The 20,125-nt window shown below is 40.7% G+C and overlaps 1 protein-coding gene across 1 annotated transcript in view; it reads left to right on the top strand.

The window, feature by feature from the left end:
• Nucleotides 1-20,125, top strand: part of SLC27A4 (solute carrier family 27 member 4) — a 119,683-nt gene that overhangs the window by 51,857 nt on the left and 47,701 nt on the right. Inside the window, exons 3-4 of the mRNA XM_053695848.1 lie at nt 7,406-7,800; nt 8,794-8,952. Of these exons, the coding sequence (XP_053551823.1) occupies nt 7,406-7,800; nt 8,794-8,952 (554 nt within the window). The remainder of the gene's footprint in view (nt 1-7,405; nt 7,801-8,793; nt 8,953-20,125) is intronic.

Below are 20,125 nucleotides of genomic sequence, written 5' to 3'. Positions count from 1 at the left end.
CCTCGTCCGAGGCTGTTTTTGGGAGAAAGTTTCTTCAAGCAGTGGTGCCTTCCGTTTAGGTTCCTGTCTTGTCCCTCCCTTTCATCCGTGTCCTATAGCTTTGGTATTTTATCCCATAAGTAAGGATGAAATCCGTGGACTCGTCATATCTTGTAAAAGAAAAGGAAATTTATGCTTACCTGATAAATTTATTTCTTTAACCGATATGACGAGTCCACGGCCCACCCTGTCATTTTCTAAGACAGGTCTTTATTTTTGTTAAACTTCAGTCACCTCTGCACCTTGGCTTTTCCTTTCTCTTCCTAACTTCGGTCGAATGACTGGAGTGGGAGGGAAGGGAGGAGCTATATATACAGCTCTGCTGTGGTACTCTTTGCCTCCTCCTGCTGACCAGGAGGCGATATCCCATAAGTAAGGATGAAATCCGTGGACTCGTCATATCTTGTAAAAGAAATACATTTATCAGGTAAGCATAAATTTCCTTTTCTTTCATGTAATTAGCAAGAGTCCATGAGCTAGTGACGTATGGGATATACATTCCTACCAGGAGGGGCAAAGTTTCCCAAACCTCAAAATGCCTATAAATACACCCCTCACCACACCCACAATTCAGTTTTACAAACTTTGCCTCCGATGGAGGTGGTGAAGTAAGTTTGTGCTAGATTCTACGTTGATATGCGCTCCGCAGCAAGTTGGAGCCCGGTTTTCCTCTCAGCGTGCAGTGAATGTCAGAGGGATGTGAGGAGAGTATTGCCTATTTGAATGCAGTGATCTCCTTCTACGGGGTCTATTTCATAGGTTCTCTGTTATCGGTCGTAGAGATTCATCTCTTACCTCCCTTTTCAGATCGACGATATACTCTCATATATACCATTACCTCTACTGATTCTCGTTTCAGTACTGGTTTGGCTTTCTACAAACATGTAGATGAGTGTCCTGGGGTAAGTAAATCTTATTTTCTGTGACACTCTAAGCTATGGTTGGGCACTTTGTTTATAAAGTTCTAAATATATGTATTCAAACATTTATTTGCCTTGACTCAGAATGTTCAACTTTCCTTATTTTTCAGACAGTCAGTTTCATATTTGGGATTATGCATTTGTATTATTCATTTTTTCTTACCTTCAAAAATTTGACTCTTTTTTCCCTGTGGGCTGTTAGGCTCGCGGGGGCTGAAAATGCTTCATTTTATTGCGTCATTCTTGGCGCGGACTTTTTTGGAGCAAAAATTATTTTCCGTTTCCGGCGTCATACGTGTCGCCGGAAGTTGCGTCATTTTTTGACGTTATTTTGCGCCAAAAATGTCGGCGTTCCGGATGTGGCGTCATTTTGGCGCCAAAAGCATTTAGGCGCCAAATAATGTGGATTTGGCGCTAAAAAATATGGGCGTCGCTTTTGTCTCCACATTATTTTAAGTCTCATTTTTCATTGCTTCTGGTTGCTAGAAGCTTGTTCTTTGGCATTTTTTCCCATTCCTGAAACTGTCATATAAGGAATTTGATCTATTTTGCTTTATATGTTGTTTTTTCTCTTACATATTGCAAGATGTCTCACGTTGCATCTGAGTCAGAAGATACTACAGGAAAATAGCTGTCTAGTGCTGGATCTACCAAAGCTAAGTGTATCTGCTGTAAACTTTTGGTAGCTATTCCTCCGGCTGTTGTTTGTATTAATTGTCATGACAAACTTGTTAATGCAGATAATATTTCCTTTAGTAATGTACCATTGTCTGTTGCAGTTCCTTCAACATCTAAGGTGCAGAATGTTCCTGATAACATAAGAGATTTTGTTTCTGAATCCATCAAGAAGGCTATGTCTGTTATTTCTCCTTCTAGTAAACGTAAAAAATCTTTTAAAACTTCTCTCCCTACAGATGAATTTTTAAATGAACATCATCATTCTGATTCTGATGACTCTTCTGGTTCAGAGGATTCTGTTTCAGAGATTGATGCTGATAAATTCTCATATTTATTTAAAATGGAATTTATTCGTTCTTTACTTAAAGAAGTATTAATTGCTTTAGAAATAGAGGATTCTGGTCCTCTTGATACTAATTCTAAACGTTTAGATAAGGTATTTAAATCTCCTGTGGTTATTCCAGAAGTTTTTCCTGTTCCTAATGCTATTTCTGCAGTAATTTCCAAAGAATGGGATAAATTGGGTAATTCATTTACTCCTTCTAAACGTTTTAAGCAATTATATCCTGTACCGTCTGACAGGTTAGAATTTTGGGACAAAATCCCTAAAGTTGATGGGGCTATTTCTACCCTTGCTAAACGTACTACCATTCCTACGTCAGATGGTACTTCGTTTAAAGATCCTTTAGATAGGAAAATTGAATCCTTTCTAAGAAAAGCTTATCTGTGTTCAGGTAATCTTCTTAGGCCTGCTATATCATTAGCTGATGTTGCTGCAGCTTCAACTTTTTGGTTGGAAACTTTAGCGCAACAAGTAGCAAATTATGATTCTCATGATATTATTATTCTTCTTCAGCATGCTAATAATTTTATTTGTGATGCCATTTTTGATATTATTAGAGTTGATGTCAGGTTTATGTCTCTAGCTATTTTAGCTAGAAGAGCTTTATGGCTTAAGACTTGGAATGCTGATATGGCTTCTAAATCAACTCTACTTTCCATTTCTTTCCAGGGTAACAAATTATTTGGTTCTCAGTTGGATTCTATTATCTCAACTGTTACTGGTGGGAAAGGAACTTTTTTACCACAGGATAAAAAATCTAAAGGTAAAAACAGGGCTAATAATCGTTTTCGTTCTTTTCGTTTCAACAAAGAACAAAAGCCTGATCCTTCGTCCTCAGGAGCAGTTTCAGTTTGGAAACCATCTCCAGTCTGGAATAAATCCAAGCCTGCTAGAAAGGCAAAGCCTGCTTCTAAGTCCACATGAAGGTGCGGCCCTCATTCCAGCTCAGCTGGTAGGGGGCAGGTTACGTTTTTTCAAAGAAATTTGGATCAATTCTGTTCACAATCTTTAGATTCAGAACATTGTTTCAGAAGGGTACAGAATTGGTTTCAAGATGAGACCTCCTGCAAAGAGATTTTTTCTTTCCCGTGTCCCAGTAAATCCAGTGAAAGCTCAAGCATTTCTGAATTGTGTTTCAGATCTAGAGTTGGCTGGAGTAATTATGCCAGTTCCAGTTCCGGAACAGGGGATGGGGTTTTATTCAAATCTCTTCATTGTACCAAAGAAGGAGAATTCCTTCAGACCAGTTCTGGATCTAAAAATATTGAATCATTATGTAAGGATACCAACGTTCAAGATGGTAACTGTAAGGACTATCTTGCCTTTTGTTCAGCAAGGGAATTATATGTCCACAATAGATTTACAGGATGCATATCTGCATATTCCGATTCATCCAGATCACTATCAGTTCCTGAGATTCTCTTTTCTGGACAAGCATTACCAGTTTGTGGCTCTACCGTTTGGCCTAGCTACAGCTCCAAGAATTTTTTCAAAGGTTCTCGGTGCCCTTCTGTCTGTAATCAGAGAACAGGGTATTGTGGTATTTCCTTATTTGGACGATATCTTGGTACTTGCTCAGTCTTTACATTTAGCAGAATCTCATACGAATCGACTTGTGTTGTTTCTTCAAGATCATGGTTGGAGGATCAATTTACCAAAAAGTTCTTTGATTCCTCAGACAAGGGTAACCTTTCTGGGTTTCCAGATAGATTCAGTGTCCATGACTCTGTCTTTAACAGACAAGAGACGTCTAAAATTGATTGCAGCTTGTCGAAACCTTCAGTCACAATCATTCCCTTCGGTAGCCTTATGCATGGAAATTCTAGGTCTTATGACTGCTGCATCGGACGCAATCCCCTTTGCTCGTTTTCACATGCGACCTCTTCAGCTCTGTATGCTGAATCAATGGTGCAAGGATTACACAAAGATATCTCAATTAATATCTTTAAAACCGATTGTTCGACACTCTCTAACGTGGTGGACAGATCACCATCGTTTAATTCAGGGGGCTTCTTTTGTGCTTCCGACCTGGACTGTAATTTCAACAGATGCAAGTCTCACAGGTTGGGGAGCTGTGTGGGGATCTCTGACGGCACAAGGAGTTTGGGAATTTCAGGAGGTGAGATTACCGATCAATATTTTGGAACTCCGTGCAATTTTCAGAGCTCTTCAGTTTTGGCCTCTTCTGAAGAGAGAATCGTTCATTTGTTTTCAGACAGACAATGTCACAACTGTGGCATACATCAATCATCAAGGAGGGACTCACAGTCCTCTGGCTATGAAAGAAGTATCTCGAATTTTGGTTTGGGTGGAATCCAGCTCCTGTCTAATCTCTGCGGTTCATATCCCAGGTATAGACAATTGGGAAGCGGATTATCTCAGTCGCCAAACGTTGCATCCGGGCGAATGGTCTCTTCACCCAGAGGTATTTCTTCAAATTGTTCAAATGTGGGAACTTCCAGAAATAGATCTGATGGCGTCTCATCTAAACAAGAGACTTCCCAGGTATCTGTCCAGATCCCGGGATCCTCAGGCGGAGGCAGTGGATGCATTATCACTTCCTTGGAAGTATCATCCTGCCTATATCTTTCCGCCTCTAGTTCTTCTTCCAAGAGTAATCTCCAAGATTCTGAAGGAATGCTCGTTTGTTCTGCTGGTAGCTCCGGCATGGCCTCACAGGTTTTGGTATGCGGATCTTGTCCGGATGGCCTCTTGCCAACCGTGGACTCTTCCGTTAAGACCAGACCTTCTGTCTCAAGGTCCTTTTTTCCATCAGGATCTCAAATCCTTAAATTTAAAGGTATGGAGATTGAACGCTTGATTCTTGGTCAAAGAGGTTTTTCTGACTCTGTGATTAATACTATGTTACAGGCTCGTAAATCTGTATCTAGAGAGATATATTATAGAGTCTGGAAGACTTATATTTCTTGGTGTCTTTCTCATCATTTTTCTTGGCATTCTTTTAGAATACCGAGAATATTACAGTTTCTTCAGGATGGTTTAGATAAGGGTTTGTCCGCAAGTTCCTTGAAAGGACAAATCTCTGCTCTTTCTGTTCTTTTTCACAGAAAGATTGCTATTCTTCCTGATATTCATTGTTTTGTACAAGCTTTGGTTCGTATAAAACCTGTCATTAAGTCAATTTCTCCTCCTTGGAGTTTGAATTTGGTTCTGGGGGCTCTTCAAGCTCCTCCATTTGAACCTATGCATTCATTGGACATTAAATTACTTTCTTGGAAAGTTTTGTTCCTTTTGGCCATCTCTTCTGCCAGAAGAGTTTCTGAATTATCTGCTCTTTCTTGTGAGTCTCCTTTTCTGATTTTTCATCAGGATAAGGCGGTGTTGCGAACTTCTTTTGAATTTTTACCTAAAGTTGTGAATTCCAACAAGAGAAATTGTGGTTCCTTCATTATGTCCTAATCCTAAGAATTCTAAGGAGAAATCGTTGCATTCTTTGGATGTTGTTAGAGCTTTGAAATATTATGTTGAAGCTACTAAATCTTTCCGAAAGACTTCTAGTCTATTTGTCATCTTTTCTGGTTCTAGAAAAGGCCAGAAAGCTTCTGCCATTTCTTTGGCATCTTGGTTGAAATCTTTAATTCATCTTGCCTATGTTGAGTCGGGTAAAACTCTGCCTCAAAGGATTACAGCTCATTCTACTAGGTCAGTTTCTACTTCCTGGGCGTTTAGGAATGAAGCTTCGGTTGATGAGATTTGCAAAGCAGCAACTTGGTCCTCTTTGCATACTTTTACTAAATTCTACCATTTTGATGTATTTTCTTCTTCTGAAGCAGTTTTTGGTAGAAAAGTTCTTCAGGCAGCGGTTTCAGTTTGAATCTTCTGCTTATGTTTTTCATTAAACTTTATTTTGGGTGTGGATTATTTTCAGCAGGAATTGGCTGTCTTTATTTTATCCCTCCCTCTCTAGTGACTCTTGTGTGGAAAGATCCACATCTTGGGTAATCATTATCCCATACGTCACTAGCTCATGGACTCTTGCTAATGAAATGAACATGAAAGAAAACATAATTTATGTAAGAACTTACCTGATAAATTCATTTCTTTCATATTAGCAAGAGTCCATGAGGCCCGCCCTTTTTTGTGGTGGTTATGATTTTTTTGTATAAAGCACAATTATTCCAATTCCTTATTTTATATGCTTTCGCACTTTTTTATCACCCCACTTCTTGGCTATTCGTTAAACTGAATTGTGGGTGTGGTGAGGGGTGTATTTATAGGCATTTTGAGGTTTGGGAAACTTTGCCCCTCCTGGTAGGAATGTATATCCCATACGTCACTAGCTCATGGACTCTTGCTAATATGAAAGAAATGAATTTATCAGGTAAGTTCTTACATAAATTATGTTTTTTGAGTCACCAGCTCCCACTGAGCATATGCAAGAATAAGTGTGTATGCATTTGTGAATGGCTGATTGCTGTCACATGGTACTTGTATGCATTTGTGAATGGCTGATGGCTGTCACATGGTACATGGTGAGTGAAAAAAGACATAACTTTTAAAATTGTCAGAAAAAAAATCTACTTCTCATTGAAGTTCAGACTAAGTGCTATTGCATTGTCTTGTCTTGTTATTTTGCATTTGTTGATTATGCATATATACTGTGTTGACTGGTCCTTTACCCCCCCCCCCCCCCCCCCCAATTAATTTCCTGGACATGATTTCATCAGCCTAATGCTATAAACCCCATCAATTTCCTATAGTGTTAGGCTGATGAAATTATGTATAGGGAATTGATAGGGGTTTATAGCATTAGGCTGAGGAAATCACATATAGGAAATTGATGGGGGTTTATAGTGTTAGGCTGATTAACCCCCCCCCCCCCATCAATTCCCTGGACATTATTTCATCAGCCTAATGATATAAACCCTATCAATTTCCTATAGTGTAAGGCTTATGAAATTATGTATAGGAAATTGATGGGGGTTTATAGTGTTAGGCTGATGAAATCATGTATAAGAAATTGAGGGTGGTTTATATTGTTAGGCTGATGAAATCATGTATAAGAAATTGAGGGTGGTTTATATTGTTAGGCTGATGAAATCACGTATAAGAAATTGAGGGTGGTTTATATTGTTAGGCTGATGAAATCATGTATAAGAAATTGAGGGTTGTTTATATTGTTAGGCTGATGAAACTCGCTTAAAGGAAAAACAATTTTTTAAAGAAAAAAATTCTGTGCAACATTTAAGTAATCTTTATACGTAGGCTAAAATTATCACGTGTCACAGAGCCTCTCATATTTTGTGCTATAGCAGTCTTTGTCAGATTATACAGCTAAAAATAACTGGCTAATTCACAGAAAGAGGTTGTTCCATATGCGCCAACTCTTCATTTTAACGAACATGATTGCTCTCTCTTTATAGTGGACATTTGTTAAAAAAATGTTTATTCTCTCTCTTTATAGAGGAGCTCTGACCCTTGTGCGGGTAAAGTTGCAAGTCAACCGGCATCTGAGAGAGCGAAATACCATCCCCAGCATTTTTAAGGAATGTGTGAATCGCCACCCTGACAAAACCGCCCTCATTTTCGAGGGGACAGGAGTGTCGTGGACCTTCCGAGAACTAGATGAGTTCTCTAATGCGGTGGCCAATTTTCTTTATGCAGAGGGTTTCCGGGCAGGTGACGTTATTGGTTTGTTTATGGAGAACTGTAATGAGTATGTGGGCCTCTGGCTGGGCATGGCGAAGATTGGAGTGGAAGCGGCTCTCATTAACTTCAACCTGCGGCTCGATGCTCTGGAGCATTGCTTCAGCGTCTCCAACTCCAAGGCCGTGGTATTCGGGAAGGAATTGTCCCAAGGTGAGAAGCAAATGGGGGGCTCAGATTTCCAGCTTTTTCACTACTTTGTTCCTGGTAGTAAATATTCCCATGTGCAGCTCCGCACCGGCAGTGTGCAGCATCCATTTCTTTCACATAGAATTCAGAGAATGAAACAAAGGATGAAACTTTGCAAGATAAACATAATGATTTTTTTTTCACCTTTAAAAGTTTCTGCTACTTTAAACAGAGGGTAGAGATTTGGAAAAACAATGTCCTTTGAATTAAATTGTTCACGTCTAACAGATCTTTAAACAAGTCTTTTAGAGACTAAACAACAGAAAGGATTTTGACATGAAAATTAAGTAAAACATGTTTGCATTGAGTTTAGTAAAGAATTCTGCAATTGTGATATTGATGTATGATTGCTCATAGGCTGATGGGTACAGATGTTAGCTGCACAGTGACACACATGTGCCTGCGGTACACACACTATATCAGATATAGTGACTCGATATGTGTGTACTGTACGGCAGACATTAGCTGCACAGTGACATAGTGTGTGTACCGCAGGCACATGTGTATCTTATAGTGACACGGTATGTGTGTACTGTACGGCAGACGTTGGCTGCACAGTGACATAGTGTGTGTACCGCGCGCACATGTGTATCATATAGTGACACGGTATGTGTGTACTGTACGGCAGACGTTGGCTGCACAGTGACATAGTGTGTGTACCGCAGGCACATGTGTATCTTATAGTGACACTGTATGTGTGTACTGTACAGCAGACGTTGGCTGCACAGTGACATAGTGTGTGTACCGCAGGCACATGTGTATCTTATAGTGACACGGTATGTGTATACTGTACGGCAGACGTTGGCTGCACAGTGACATAGTGTGTGTACCGCAGGCAGATGTACACTGTACCGTAGTACTGCAGGAGGACATATATATATATATATATATAGACAGAATGCTGACGTGTACCGCAGACAGATGTACATTACACACTAACGTGTATTTTTCTTTCAGCCATGTGCGATATTCATTCTATGATGGGCAAATCTGTGAGACTCTACTGTCATGGAGACTGTGACCCTACGACTGTACCCCATGGCACTGAATTCCTGGCTTCCCTGCTGCAGAGCGCTTCGCGCCACCCACCTAAAGACCCCGGCAGAGGTTTTACAGGTACCCCCAGTACATCTGCTCTGTGAGCCCATGAAGTTATTGGTCCCCAACCTAGACCAGATAATAAGTGGCACGATAATACTAGCGCAGGGCGCGATAAGCAGTATCACTGGATTACGCTAAAATGATTGCACAACTTTTATATATATATATATTAAAAAAAAAAAGAGTTTGTTGCGGCTAATGTAGCATCGCCTATACTTTTTAATGGATATCGCGACCGGGCTATACACTGCTTATGTTACAAGTTTATAGTTTACGCTCAAATGAAACAAAAGACTTTGCTATAATATTTAGTGCGACTTGAGACCTGAAGTAAAGTGTAAGGGTTAAAAAAACAAGTTTCACAAACCATGAGAAAACCACATCAAAATAAGATATTTCATACATATATACACTTTTTATTAAAAAAACATTACTTTTATATTCAAAAATAGTTTTCAAATGGTTATGGTATGTGACTGTGAAATATGTATGTATGTGTGTGTGTATATATATATATATATATTTATTTATTTCATGTAATTGGCAAAAGTCCATGAGCTAGTGACGTATGGGATATACAATTCTACCAGGAGGGGCAAAGTTTCCCAAACCTCAAAATGCCTATAAATACACCCCTCACCACACCCACAATTCAGTTTTACAAACTTTGCCTCCTATGGAGGTGGTGAAGTAAGTTTGTGCTAAGATTTCTACGTTGACATGCGCTTCTCAGCATTGTTGAAGGCCGATTCCTCTCAGAGTACAGCGAATGTCACAGGGATGTGAAGGGAGTATCGCCTATTGAATGCAATGGTTTTCCTCACAAGAGATCTATTTCATGGGTTCCCTGTTATCTGTCGTAGAGATTCATCTCTTACTCTTACCTCCCTTTTCAGATCGACAATATACTCTTATACCATTACCTCTACTGATAACTGTTTCAGTACTGGTTTGGCTATCTGCTATATGTGGATGGGTGTCTTTTCGGTAAGTATGTTTTTTATTACTTAAGACACCCCAGCTATGGTTTGGCACTTTATGCATTTATATAAAGTTCTAAATATATGTATTGTACTTATATTTGCCATGAGTCAGGTTCATGTATTACCTTGTGCAGACTGTCAGTTTCATATTTGGGGAAAATAAGCATTTCTCCTGTTAAGTGTAGTCAGTCCACGGGTCATCCATTACTTATGGGATATTAACTCCTCCCCAACAGGAAGTGCAAGAGGATCACCCAAGCAGAGCTGCTATATAGCTCCTCCCCTCTACATCACACCCAGTCATTCTCTTGCACCCAACTAATAGATAGGATGTGTGAGAGGACTGTGGTGATTAAACTTAGTTTTTATATCTTCAATCAAAAGTTTGTTATTTTAAACGGCACCGGAGTGTGTTGTTTTCTTCTCAGGCAGAATTTGAAGAAGAATCTACCTGAGTTTTGTGTATGATCTTAGCGGACGTAACTAAGATCCATTTGCTGTTCTCGGCCATTCTGAGGAGTAAGGTAACTTCAGATCAGGGGACAGCGGGCAGGTTCACCTGCAAAGAGGTATGTTGCAGTATATTATTTTCTAAGGAATGGAATTGACTGAGAAAATACTGCTAATACCGATATAATGTAAGTACAGCCTTAAATGCAGTAGTAGCAACTGGTATCAGGCTGATATGTATATATGTTTACACTTAAGTATTTCTGGGGAATGGCACTTCACTGGGAAAATACTGTATGCATATAACTTTTAGCCTAACTTGCAGTGTGAGCGACTAGCAGCAGGCTTTTAATGACATTTCATAAATTAGATTTTAAACGTTTGCTGGCATGTTAAATCTTTAATTATCTGAGGTACTTGGTGAAAAATTGTTTTGGGCGTTATTTTCCACATGGCTGTCGTTTGTTTTAAAATAAAAGAGTTTACTGAGCTTCCCTCACTGTTGTATTGTGAGTGGGAGGGGCCTATTTTGGCGCTTTTACTACGCATCAGAAATTCAGTCACAGTCTGCCTTTTTCTCCCTGCATGATCCAGGACGTCTCCACAGAGCTCAGGGGTCTTCAAAACTAGTTTTGAGGGAGGTAATCACTCACAGCAGACCTGTGAGACTGTGCTTTGACTGTGATAAAAACGCTTATATTTTCAATTGTTATCCGTTTTTTCTGATATTAAGGGTTAATCATCCATTGCTAATGAGTGCAATCCTTTGCTAAATTTATGCTTTTTACTGTGAAAATTTGGTTTCTATAACTAATCCGGTTCATTGTTATTCAACTGTGACAGTTTTTGTGTGCTTCTTAAAGGCACAGTAACGTTTTGCATATTGCTTGTAAATTTAGTTGAAAAGTATTTCCAAGCTTGCTAGTCTAATTGCTAGTTTGTTTAAACATGTCTGACACAGAGGAATCTCTTTGTGCAATATGTTCAAAAGCCAAGGTGGAGCCCAATAGAAATTTATGTACTAATTGCATTGATGCTACTTTAAATAAAAGTCAATCTGTACATGTTAAGCAACATTCACCAGACAACGAGGGGGAAGTTATGCCGACTAACTTGCCTCACGTGTCAGTACCTGCATCTCCCGCTCAGGAGGTGCGTGATATTGTAACGCCAAGTACATCAGGGCGGCCATTACAAATCACTCTACAAGACATGGCTAATGTTATAACTGAAGTTTTGTCTAAATTGCCAGAACTTAGGGGTAAACGAGATCACTCTGGGATGAGAACAGAGTGCGCTGATAATGCTAGGGCCATGTCTGATACTGCGTCACAATTTGCAGAGCATGAGGACGGAGAGCTTCATTCTGCGGGTGACGGATCTGATCCAAATAAACTGGATTCAGACATTTCAAATTTTAAGTTTAAGCTGGAAAACCTCCGTGTATTACTAGGGGAGGTGTTAGCGGCTCTGAATGATTGTAACACAGTTGCAATCCCAGAGAAAATGTGTAGGTTGGATAAATATTTTGCGGTACCGACGAGTACTGACGTTTTTCCTATACCTAAGAGACTTACTGAAATTGTTACTAAGGAGTGGGATAGACCCGGTGTGCCTTTCTCACCCCCTCCTATATTCAGAAAAATGTTTCCAATAAATGCCACCACTCGGGACTTATGGCAAACGGTCCCTAAGGTGGAGGGAGCAGTTTCTACTTTAGCTAAGCGTACCACTATCCCGGTGGAGGATAGTTGTGCCTTTTCAGATCCAATGGATAAAAAGTTAGAGGGTTACCTTAAGAAAATGTTTGTTCAACAAGGTTTTATATTGCAACCCCTTGCATGCATTGCGCCTGTCACGGCTGCGGCAGCATTTTGGTTTGAGTCTCTGGAAGAGACCCTTGACTCAGCGCCATTAGATGAGATTACACACAAGCTTAAAACCCTTAAGCTAGCTAATTCATTTATTTCTGATGCCGTAGTACATTTAACTAAACTTACGGCTAAGAATTCCGGATTCGCCATTCAGGCACGCAGAGCGCTGTGGCTAAAATCCTGGTCAGCTGATGTAACTTCTAAATCTAAATTACTTAACATACCTTTCAAGGGGCAGACTTTATTCGGGCCTGGTTTGAAAGAAATTATCGCTGATATTACGGGAGGTAAAGGCCATGCCCTGCCTCAAGACAGAGCCAAACCTAGGGCTAGACAGTCTAATTTTCGTGCCTTTCGTAACTTCAAGGCAGGAGCAGCATCAACTTCCTCTGCTCCAAAACAGGAAGGAGCTGTTGCTCGCTACAGACAAGGCTGGAAACCTAACCAGACCTGGAACAAGGGCAAGCAGGCCAGAAAACCTGCTGCTGCCCCTAAGACAGCATGAAGTGAGGGCCCCCGATCCGGAAACGGATCTAGTGGGGGGCAGACTCTCTCTCTTCGCCCAGGCTTGGGCAAGAGATGTCCAGGATCCCTGGGCGTTGGAGATCATATCTCAGGGATATCTTCTGGACTTCAAAGCTTCTCCTCCACAAGGAAGATTTCACCTTTAAAGGTTGTCAACAAACCAGATAAAGAAAGAGGCGTTTCTACGCTGTGTACAAGACCTTTTACTAATGGGAGTGATCCACCCAGTTCCGCGGTCGGAACACGGACAAGGGTTTTACTCAAATCTGTTTGTGGTTCCCAAAAAAGAGGGAACCTTCAGACCAATATTGGATTTAGAGATTCTAAACAAATTTCTAAGAGTTCCATCGTTCAAAATGGAAACTATTCGGACAATCTTACCCATGATCCAAAGAGGTCAGTACATGACCACAGTGGATTTAAAGGATGCTTACCTTCACATACCGATTCACAAAGAACATTACCGGTATCTAAGGTTTGCCTTCCTAGACAGGCATTACCAGTTTGTAGCTCTTCCCTTCGGGTTGGCTACGGCTCCAAGAATCTTTACAAAGGTTCTGGGCTCTCTTCTGGCGGTACTAAGACCGCGAGGAATTTCGGTAGCTCCGTACCTAGACGACATTCTGATACAAGCGTCAAGCTTCCAAACTGCCAAGTCTCATACAGAGTTAGTACTGGCATTTCTAAGGTCGCATGGGTGGAAAGTGAACGAGGAGAAGAGTTCTCTCTTACCACTCACAAGAGTTCCCTTCTTGGGGACTCTTATAGATTCTGTAGAAATGAAAATTTACCTGATAGAGGACAGGTTAACAAAGCTTCTAAATGCTTGCCGTGTCCTTCATTCCATTCAACACCCGTCAGTGGCTCAATGCATGGAGGTAATCGGCTTAATGGTAGCGGCAATGGACATAGTTCCTTTTGCACGCCTGCACCTCAGACCGCTGCAATTGTGCATGCTAAGTCAGTGGAATGGGGATTACTCAGATTTGTCCCCTACGCTGAATCTGGATCAAGAGACCAGAGATTCTCTTCTATGGTGGCTTTCTCGGCCACATCTGTCCAGGGGGATGCCCTTCAGCAGGCCAGACTGGACAATTGTAACAACAGACGCCAGCCTACTAGGTTGGGGCGCTCTCTGGAATTCCCTGAAGGCTCAGGGATCATGGACTCAAGAGGAGAGTCTTCTTCCAATAAACATTCTGGAATTGAGAGCAGTTCTCAATGCCCTTCTGGCTTGGCCTCAGTTAGCAACTCTGAGGTTCATCAGGTTTCAGTCGGACAACATCACGACTGTGGCTTACATCAACCATCAGGGAGGGACAAGGAGTTCCCTAGCGATGATGGAAGTATCAAAGATAATTCGCTGGGCAGAGTCTCACTCTTGCCACCTGTCAGCGATCCACATCCCAGGAGTGGAGAACTGGGAGGCGGATTTCCTAAGTCGCCAGACTTTTCATCCGGGGGAGGGGGAACTTCATCCGGAGGTCTTTGCCCAAATACTTCGACGTTGGGGCAAACCAGATATGGATCTCATGGCGTCTCGCCAGAACGCCAAGCTTCCTTGTTACGGGTCCAGGTCCAGGGACCCGGGAGCGGTCCTGATAGATGCCTTGACAGCACCTTGGACCTTCAGGATGGCTTATGTGTTTCCACCCTTCCCGATGCTTCCTCGTTTGATTGCCAGGATCAAACAGGAGAAAGCATCGGTGATTCTAATAGCGCCTGCGTGGCCACGCAGGACCTGGTATGCAGATCTAGTGGACATGTCATCCTGTCCACCTTGGTCTCTGCCTCTGAGACAGGACCTTCTAATTCAGGGTCCTTTCAAACATCAAAATCTAATTTCTCTGAAGCTGACTGCATGGAAATTGAACGCTTGATTTTATCAAAGCGTGGATTTTCTGAGTCAGTAATTGATACCTTAATACAGGCTAGGAAACCTGTTACCAGGAAAATTTACCATAAGATATGGCGTAAATACTTACACTGGTGCGAATCCAAGAGTTACTCATGGAGTAAGGTTAGGATTCCTAGGATATTGTCTTTTCTACAAGAAGGTTTAGAAAAGGGTTTATCTGCAAGTTCTTTAAAGGGACAGATCTCAGCTCTGTCCATCCTTTTACACAAACGTCTGTCAGAAGTTCCAGACGTTCAGGCTTTTTGTCAGGCTTTGGCTAGGATTAAGCCTGTGTTTAAGACTGTAGCTCCACCGTGGAGCTTAAATTTAGTTCTTAACGTTTTACAGGGTGTTCCGTTTGAACCCCTTCATTCCATTGATATCAAGCTGTTATCTTGGAAAGTTCTGTTTTTAATGGCTATTTCCTCGGCTCGTAGAGTCTCTGAGTTATCAGCCTTACATTGTGATTCTCCTTATCTGATTTTTCATTCAGATAAGGTAGTTCTGCGTACTAAACCTGGGTTCTTACCTAAGGTAGTCACTAACAAGAATATCAATCAAGAGATTGTTGTTCCATCATTGTGCCCTAACCCTTCTTCAAAGAAGGAACGACTTCTGCACAATCTAGACGTAGTCCGTGCCCTGAAATTTTATTTACAGGCAACTAAGGATTTTCGCCAAACTTCTTCCCTGTTTGTCGTTTATTCTGGACAGAGGAGAGGTCAAAAAGCATCTGCTACCTCTCTATCCTTTTGGCTTCGTAGCATAATACGTTTAGCCTATGAGACTGCTGGACAGCAACCTCCTGAAAGGATTACAGCTCATTCTACTAGAGCTGTGGCTTCCACTTGGGCCTTTAAGAATGAGGCCTCTGTTGAACAGATTTGCAAGGCTGCAACTTGGTCTTCTCTTCATACTTTTTCCAAATTTTACAAATTTGACACTTTTGCTTCTTCGGAGGCTGTTTTTGGGAGAAAGGTTCTTCAGGCAGTGGTTCCTTCCGTATAAAGATCCTGCCTGTCCCTCCCGTCATCCGTGTACTTTAGCTTTGGTATTGGTATCCCATAAGTAATGGATGACCCGTGGACTGACTACACTTAACAGGAGAAAACATAATTTATGCTTACCTGATAAATTCCTTTCTCCTGTAGTGTAGTCAGTCCACGGCCCGCCCTGTTTTTTATGGCAGGTCTAAATTTTTAAATTATACTCCAGTCACCACTGCACCCTATAGTTTCTCCTTTCTCGTTTGGTTTTCGGTCGAATGACTGGGTGTGACGTAGAGGGGAGGAGCTATATAGCAGCTCTGCTTGGGTGATCCTCTTGCACTTCCTGTTGGGGAGGAGTTAATATCCCATAAGTAATGGATGACCCGTGGACTGACTACACTACAGGAGAAAGGAATTTATCAGGTAAGCATAAATTATGTTTTTAAGAAATATTTTTTCTTACCTCTACACAGGGTTGCATCGTTAGTGACGCAAGTGTGTCATTTCCGGATGTTGTTGGCGCCAAAGAATTTTCAGTCACGTTGTGCGTCATACTTGGCGCCAAATTTTTTCATTAATTTATTACCCCATTGATATTTGCCTCTTGCCTTTTTCTATGTCAGAGGGCTATGCTATTTGCATTTTTTTCCTATTCCTGTAACTGTCATATAAGGAAATTGATAATTTTGTTTTATATGTTGTTGTTTTTTTACATTTTGCAAGATGTCACAATCTGATCCTGTCTCAGAAGTATCTGTTGGAACTTTGCTGCCTAACATCGGTTCTACCAAAGCTAAGTGCATTTGTTGTAAGATTGTGGAAATTATATCTCTGAATGTCATTTGTAATAGTTGTCATGATAAACTTTTACATGCAGACAATATATCCATCAGTAATAGTACATTGCCGGTTGCAGTCCCTTCAACTTCTAATGTACATGATATACCTATGAATTTTAAAGAATTTGTTACGGATTCTATTCAGAAGGCTTTGTCTGCATTCCCGCCTTCTAATAAACGTAAAAGGTCTTTTAAAAATTCTCATAAGGTTGATGAAATTTCAAATGACCGACAACATACTGAATTATCCTCCTCTGATGAGGATCTATCTGATTAAGAAGATCCTTCCTCAGATATTGACACTGACAAATCTACTTATTTATTTAAAATGGAGTATATTCGTTCTTTGTTAAAAGAAGTGTTAATTACTTTGGATATTGAGGAAGCCAGTTCTCTTGACGTTAAGACTAGTAAATGTTTAAATGCTGTTTTTAAACCTCCTTTTCCTGATGCTATTTCTGATATGATTTCTAAGGAATGGAATAAGCCAGGTACTCCTTTTATTCCTTCTTCAAGGTTTAAAAAATTGTATACTTTACCAGCAATTTCTATAGAGTTTTGGGAAAAGATCCCCAAGGTTGATGGGGCTATTTCTACTCTTGATAAACGTACCACTATTCCTATGGAAGATAGTACTTCTTTTAAAGATCCTTTAAATAGGAAACTTGAATCTTATCTAAGAAAAGCCTATCTATATTCAGGTCATCTTCTCAGGCCTGCAATAACTTTGGCTGATATTGCGGCTGCATCAACTTTTTGGTTGGAGAATTAAGCGCAACAAGAATTGGATCCTGACATGTCTAGCATTGTTCGCTTACTGCAACATGCTAATCATTTTATTTGTGATGTCATTTTTGATATTATCAAAATTGATGTTAGATCCATGTTTTTAGCTATTTTAGCTAGAAGAGCTTTGTGGCTTAAATCTTGGAATGCTGATATGACATCTAAGTCTAGATTCCTATCTCTTTCTTTCCAAGGTAATAATTTATTTGGTTCTCAGTTGGATTCTATTATTTCAACTGTTACTGGGGGAAAGGGAGTTTTTCTGTCTCAGGATAAAAAACCTAAGGGTAAATCTAAGACTTCTAACCGTTTTCGTTCCTTTCGTTAAAATAAGGAACAAAAATCTAATCCTTCCCCCAAGGAATCTGTTTCCAATTGGAAGCCTTCCTCAAATTGGAATAAATCCAAGCCTTTTAAAAAACCAAAGTCAGCCCCTAAGTCCGCATGAAGGTGCGGCCCTCATTCCAGCTCAGCTGGTAGGCGGCAGGTTAAGGTTATTCAAGGATATTTGGATAAATTCTGTCCAAAATCAATGGATTCAGAGCATTGTCTCTCAAGGGTATCGAATAGGATTCAGAGTAAGACCTTCTGTGAGAAGATTTTTTTCTCTCACGCATCCCAGCAAATCCAGTAAAAGCTCAGGGTTTCCTGAAGTGTGTTTCAGACCTGCAATCTTCAGGGGTAATCATGCCAGTTCCTTTTCAGGAACAAGGTCTGGGGTTTTATTCAAATCTATTCATTATCCCAAAGAAGGAAAATTCATTCAGACCAGTCCTGGATCTGAAAATTTTGAATCGTTATGTAAGAGTACCAACTTTCAAGATGATGACTATAAGGACTATTCTGCCTTTTGTTCAGCAAGGACATTATATGTCTACAATAGACTTGCAGGATGCATACCTTCATATTCTGATTCATCCAGAACATTATCAATTCCTGAGATTCTCTTTTCTAGACAAGCATTACCAATTTGTTGCTCTTCCATTTGGCCTAGCAACAGCTCCAAGAATCTTTTCCAAGTAATCAGAGAGCAGGGTATTGCGGTGTTTCCTTATTTGGACAATATCTTGCTACTAGCTCAGTCTTTACGTTCTGCAGAATCTCACACAAATCAACTAGTGTTGTTTCTTCAAAAACATGGTTGGAGGATCAATTTACCAAAAAGTTTCTTGATTCCTCAGACAAGAGTCACCTTTTTAGGTTTCCAGATAGATTCAGTGTCCATGACTCTGTCTCTAACAGACAAGAGACATTTGAAATTGGTTTTAACTTGTCGGCACCTTCAGTCTCAGTCATTCCCTTCAGTGGCTATGTGCATGGAAGTGTTAGGCCTCATGACTGCAGCATCGGACGCAATTCCTTTTGCTCGTTTTCACATGAGACCTCTCCAGCTTTGTATGCTGAATCAATGGTGCAGGGATTATACAAAGATATCACAATTAATATCTGTAAATCCCAATGTTCGACACTCTCTGACGTGGTGGTTAAATCACCAGCGTTTAGTTCAAGGGGCTTCCTTTGTTCGGCCAACCTGGACTGTGATCACTACAGATGCAAGTCTTTCAGGTTGGGGAGCTGTTTGAGGATCTCCGACAGCGCAAGGGCTTTGGAAATCTCAAGAGGTGAGTTTACCAATCAATATTTTAGAACTCCGTGCAATTCTCAGAGCTCTTCAGTTTTGGCCTCTGTTGAAGAGAGAACCGTTCATTTGTTTTCAGACAGACAATATCACATCTCTGGCATATGTCAATCATCAGAGTGGGACTAACAGTCCCCAAGCTATGAAAGAAGTATCTCGGATACTTGCTTGGGTGGAATCCAGCTCCTGTCTAATCTCTACGGTGCATATCCCAGGTGTAGACAATTGGGAGGCGGATTATCTCAGCCGTCAGACTTTACATCCAGGGGAGTGGTCTCTCCATCCAGATGTGTTTTCTCAGATTGTTCAGATGTGGGGTCTTCCAGAGAGATCTGATGGCCTCTCATCTAAGCAAGAAACTTCCCAGATACCTGTCCAGGTCCAGGGATGTTCAGGCGGAAGAAGTAGATGCGCTGACACTTCCTTGGTGTTATCATCCTGCTTACATTTTCCCGCCTCTAGTTCTTCTTCCAAGAGTGATCTCCAAAATCATCATGGAACAATTGTTTGTGTTACTGGTGGCTCCAGCATGGCCACACAGGTTTTGGTATGCGGATCTTGTTTGGATGTCCAGTTGCCAACCTTGGCCACTTCCATTAAGGCCGAACCTTCTATCTCAATGTCCATTTTTCCATCAGGATCTCAAATCATTAAATTTGAAGGTATGGAAATTGAACGCTTAGTGCTAAGGCATAGAGTTTTCTCTGACTCTGTGATTAATACTATGTTGCAAGCTCGTAAATCTAGAAAGATTTATTATCGAGTTTGGAAGACTTACATTTCATGGTGTTCTTCTCATAAATTCTCTTGGCATTCTTTTAGAATTCCTAGAATTTTACAGTTTCTTCAGGATGGTTTGGATAAGGGTTTGTCTGCAAGTTCTTTGAAGGGACAAATCTCTGCTCTTTCTGTTTTATTTCACAGAAAGATTACTAAACCTCCTGATATTCACTGTTTTGTACAGGCTTTAGTTCGTATTAAGCCTGTCATTAAATCAATTTCTCCTCCTTGAAGTCTTAATTTGGTTTTGAAGGCGTTACAGGCTCCTCCATTTGACCCTATGCATTCTTTGGACATTAAACTACTCTTTTGGAAGTATTGTTCCTTTTGGCTATCCCTTCTGCTAGAGGAGTTTGAGCTATCTGCTCTTTCTTGTGAATCTCCTTTTCTGATTTTTCATCAGGATAAGGCGGTTTTGTGGACTTC

This window comes from Bombina bombina, chromosome 12, assembly GCF_027579735.1.
Source record: "Bombina bombina isolate aBomBom1 chromosome 12, aBomBom1.pri, whole genome shotgun sequence".
NCBI lineage: Eukaryota > Metazoa > Chordata > Amphibia > Anura > Bombinatoridae > Bombina > Bombina bombina.
This window is presented reverse-complemented; position numbering and strand designations above follow the sequence as displayed.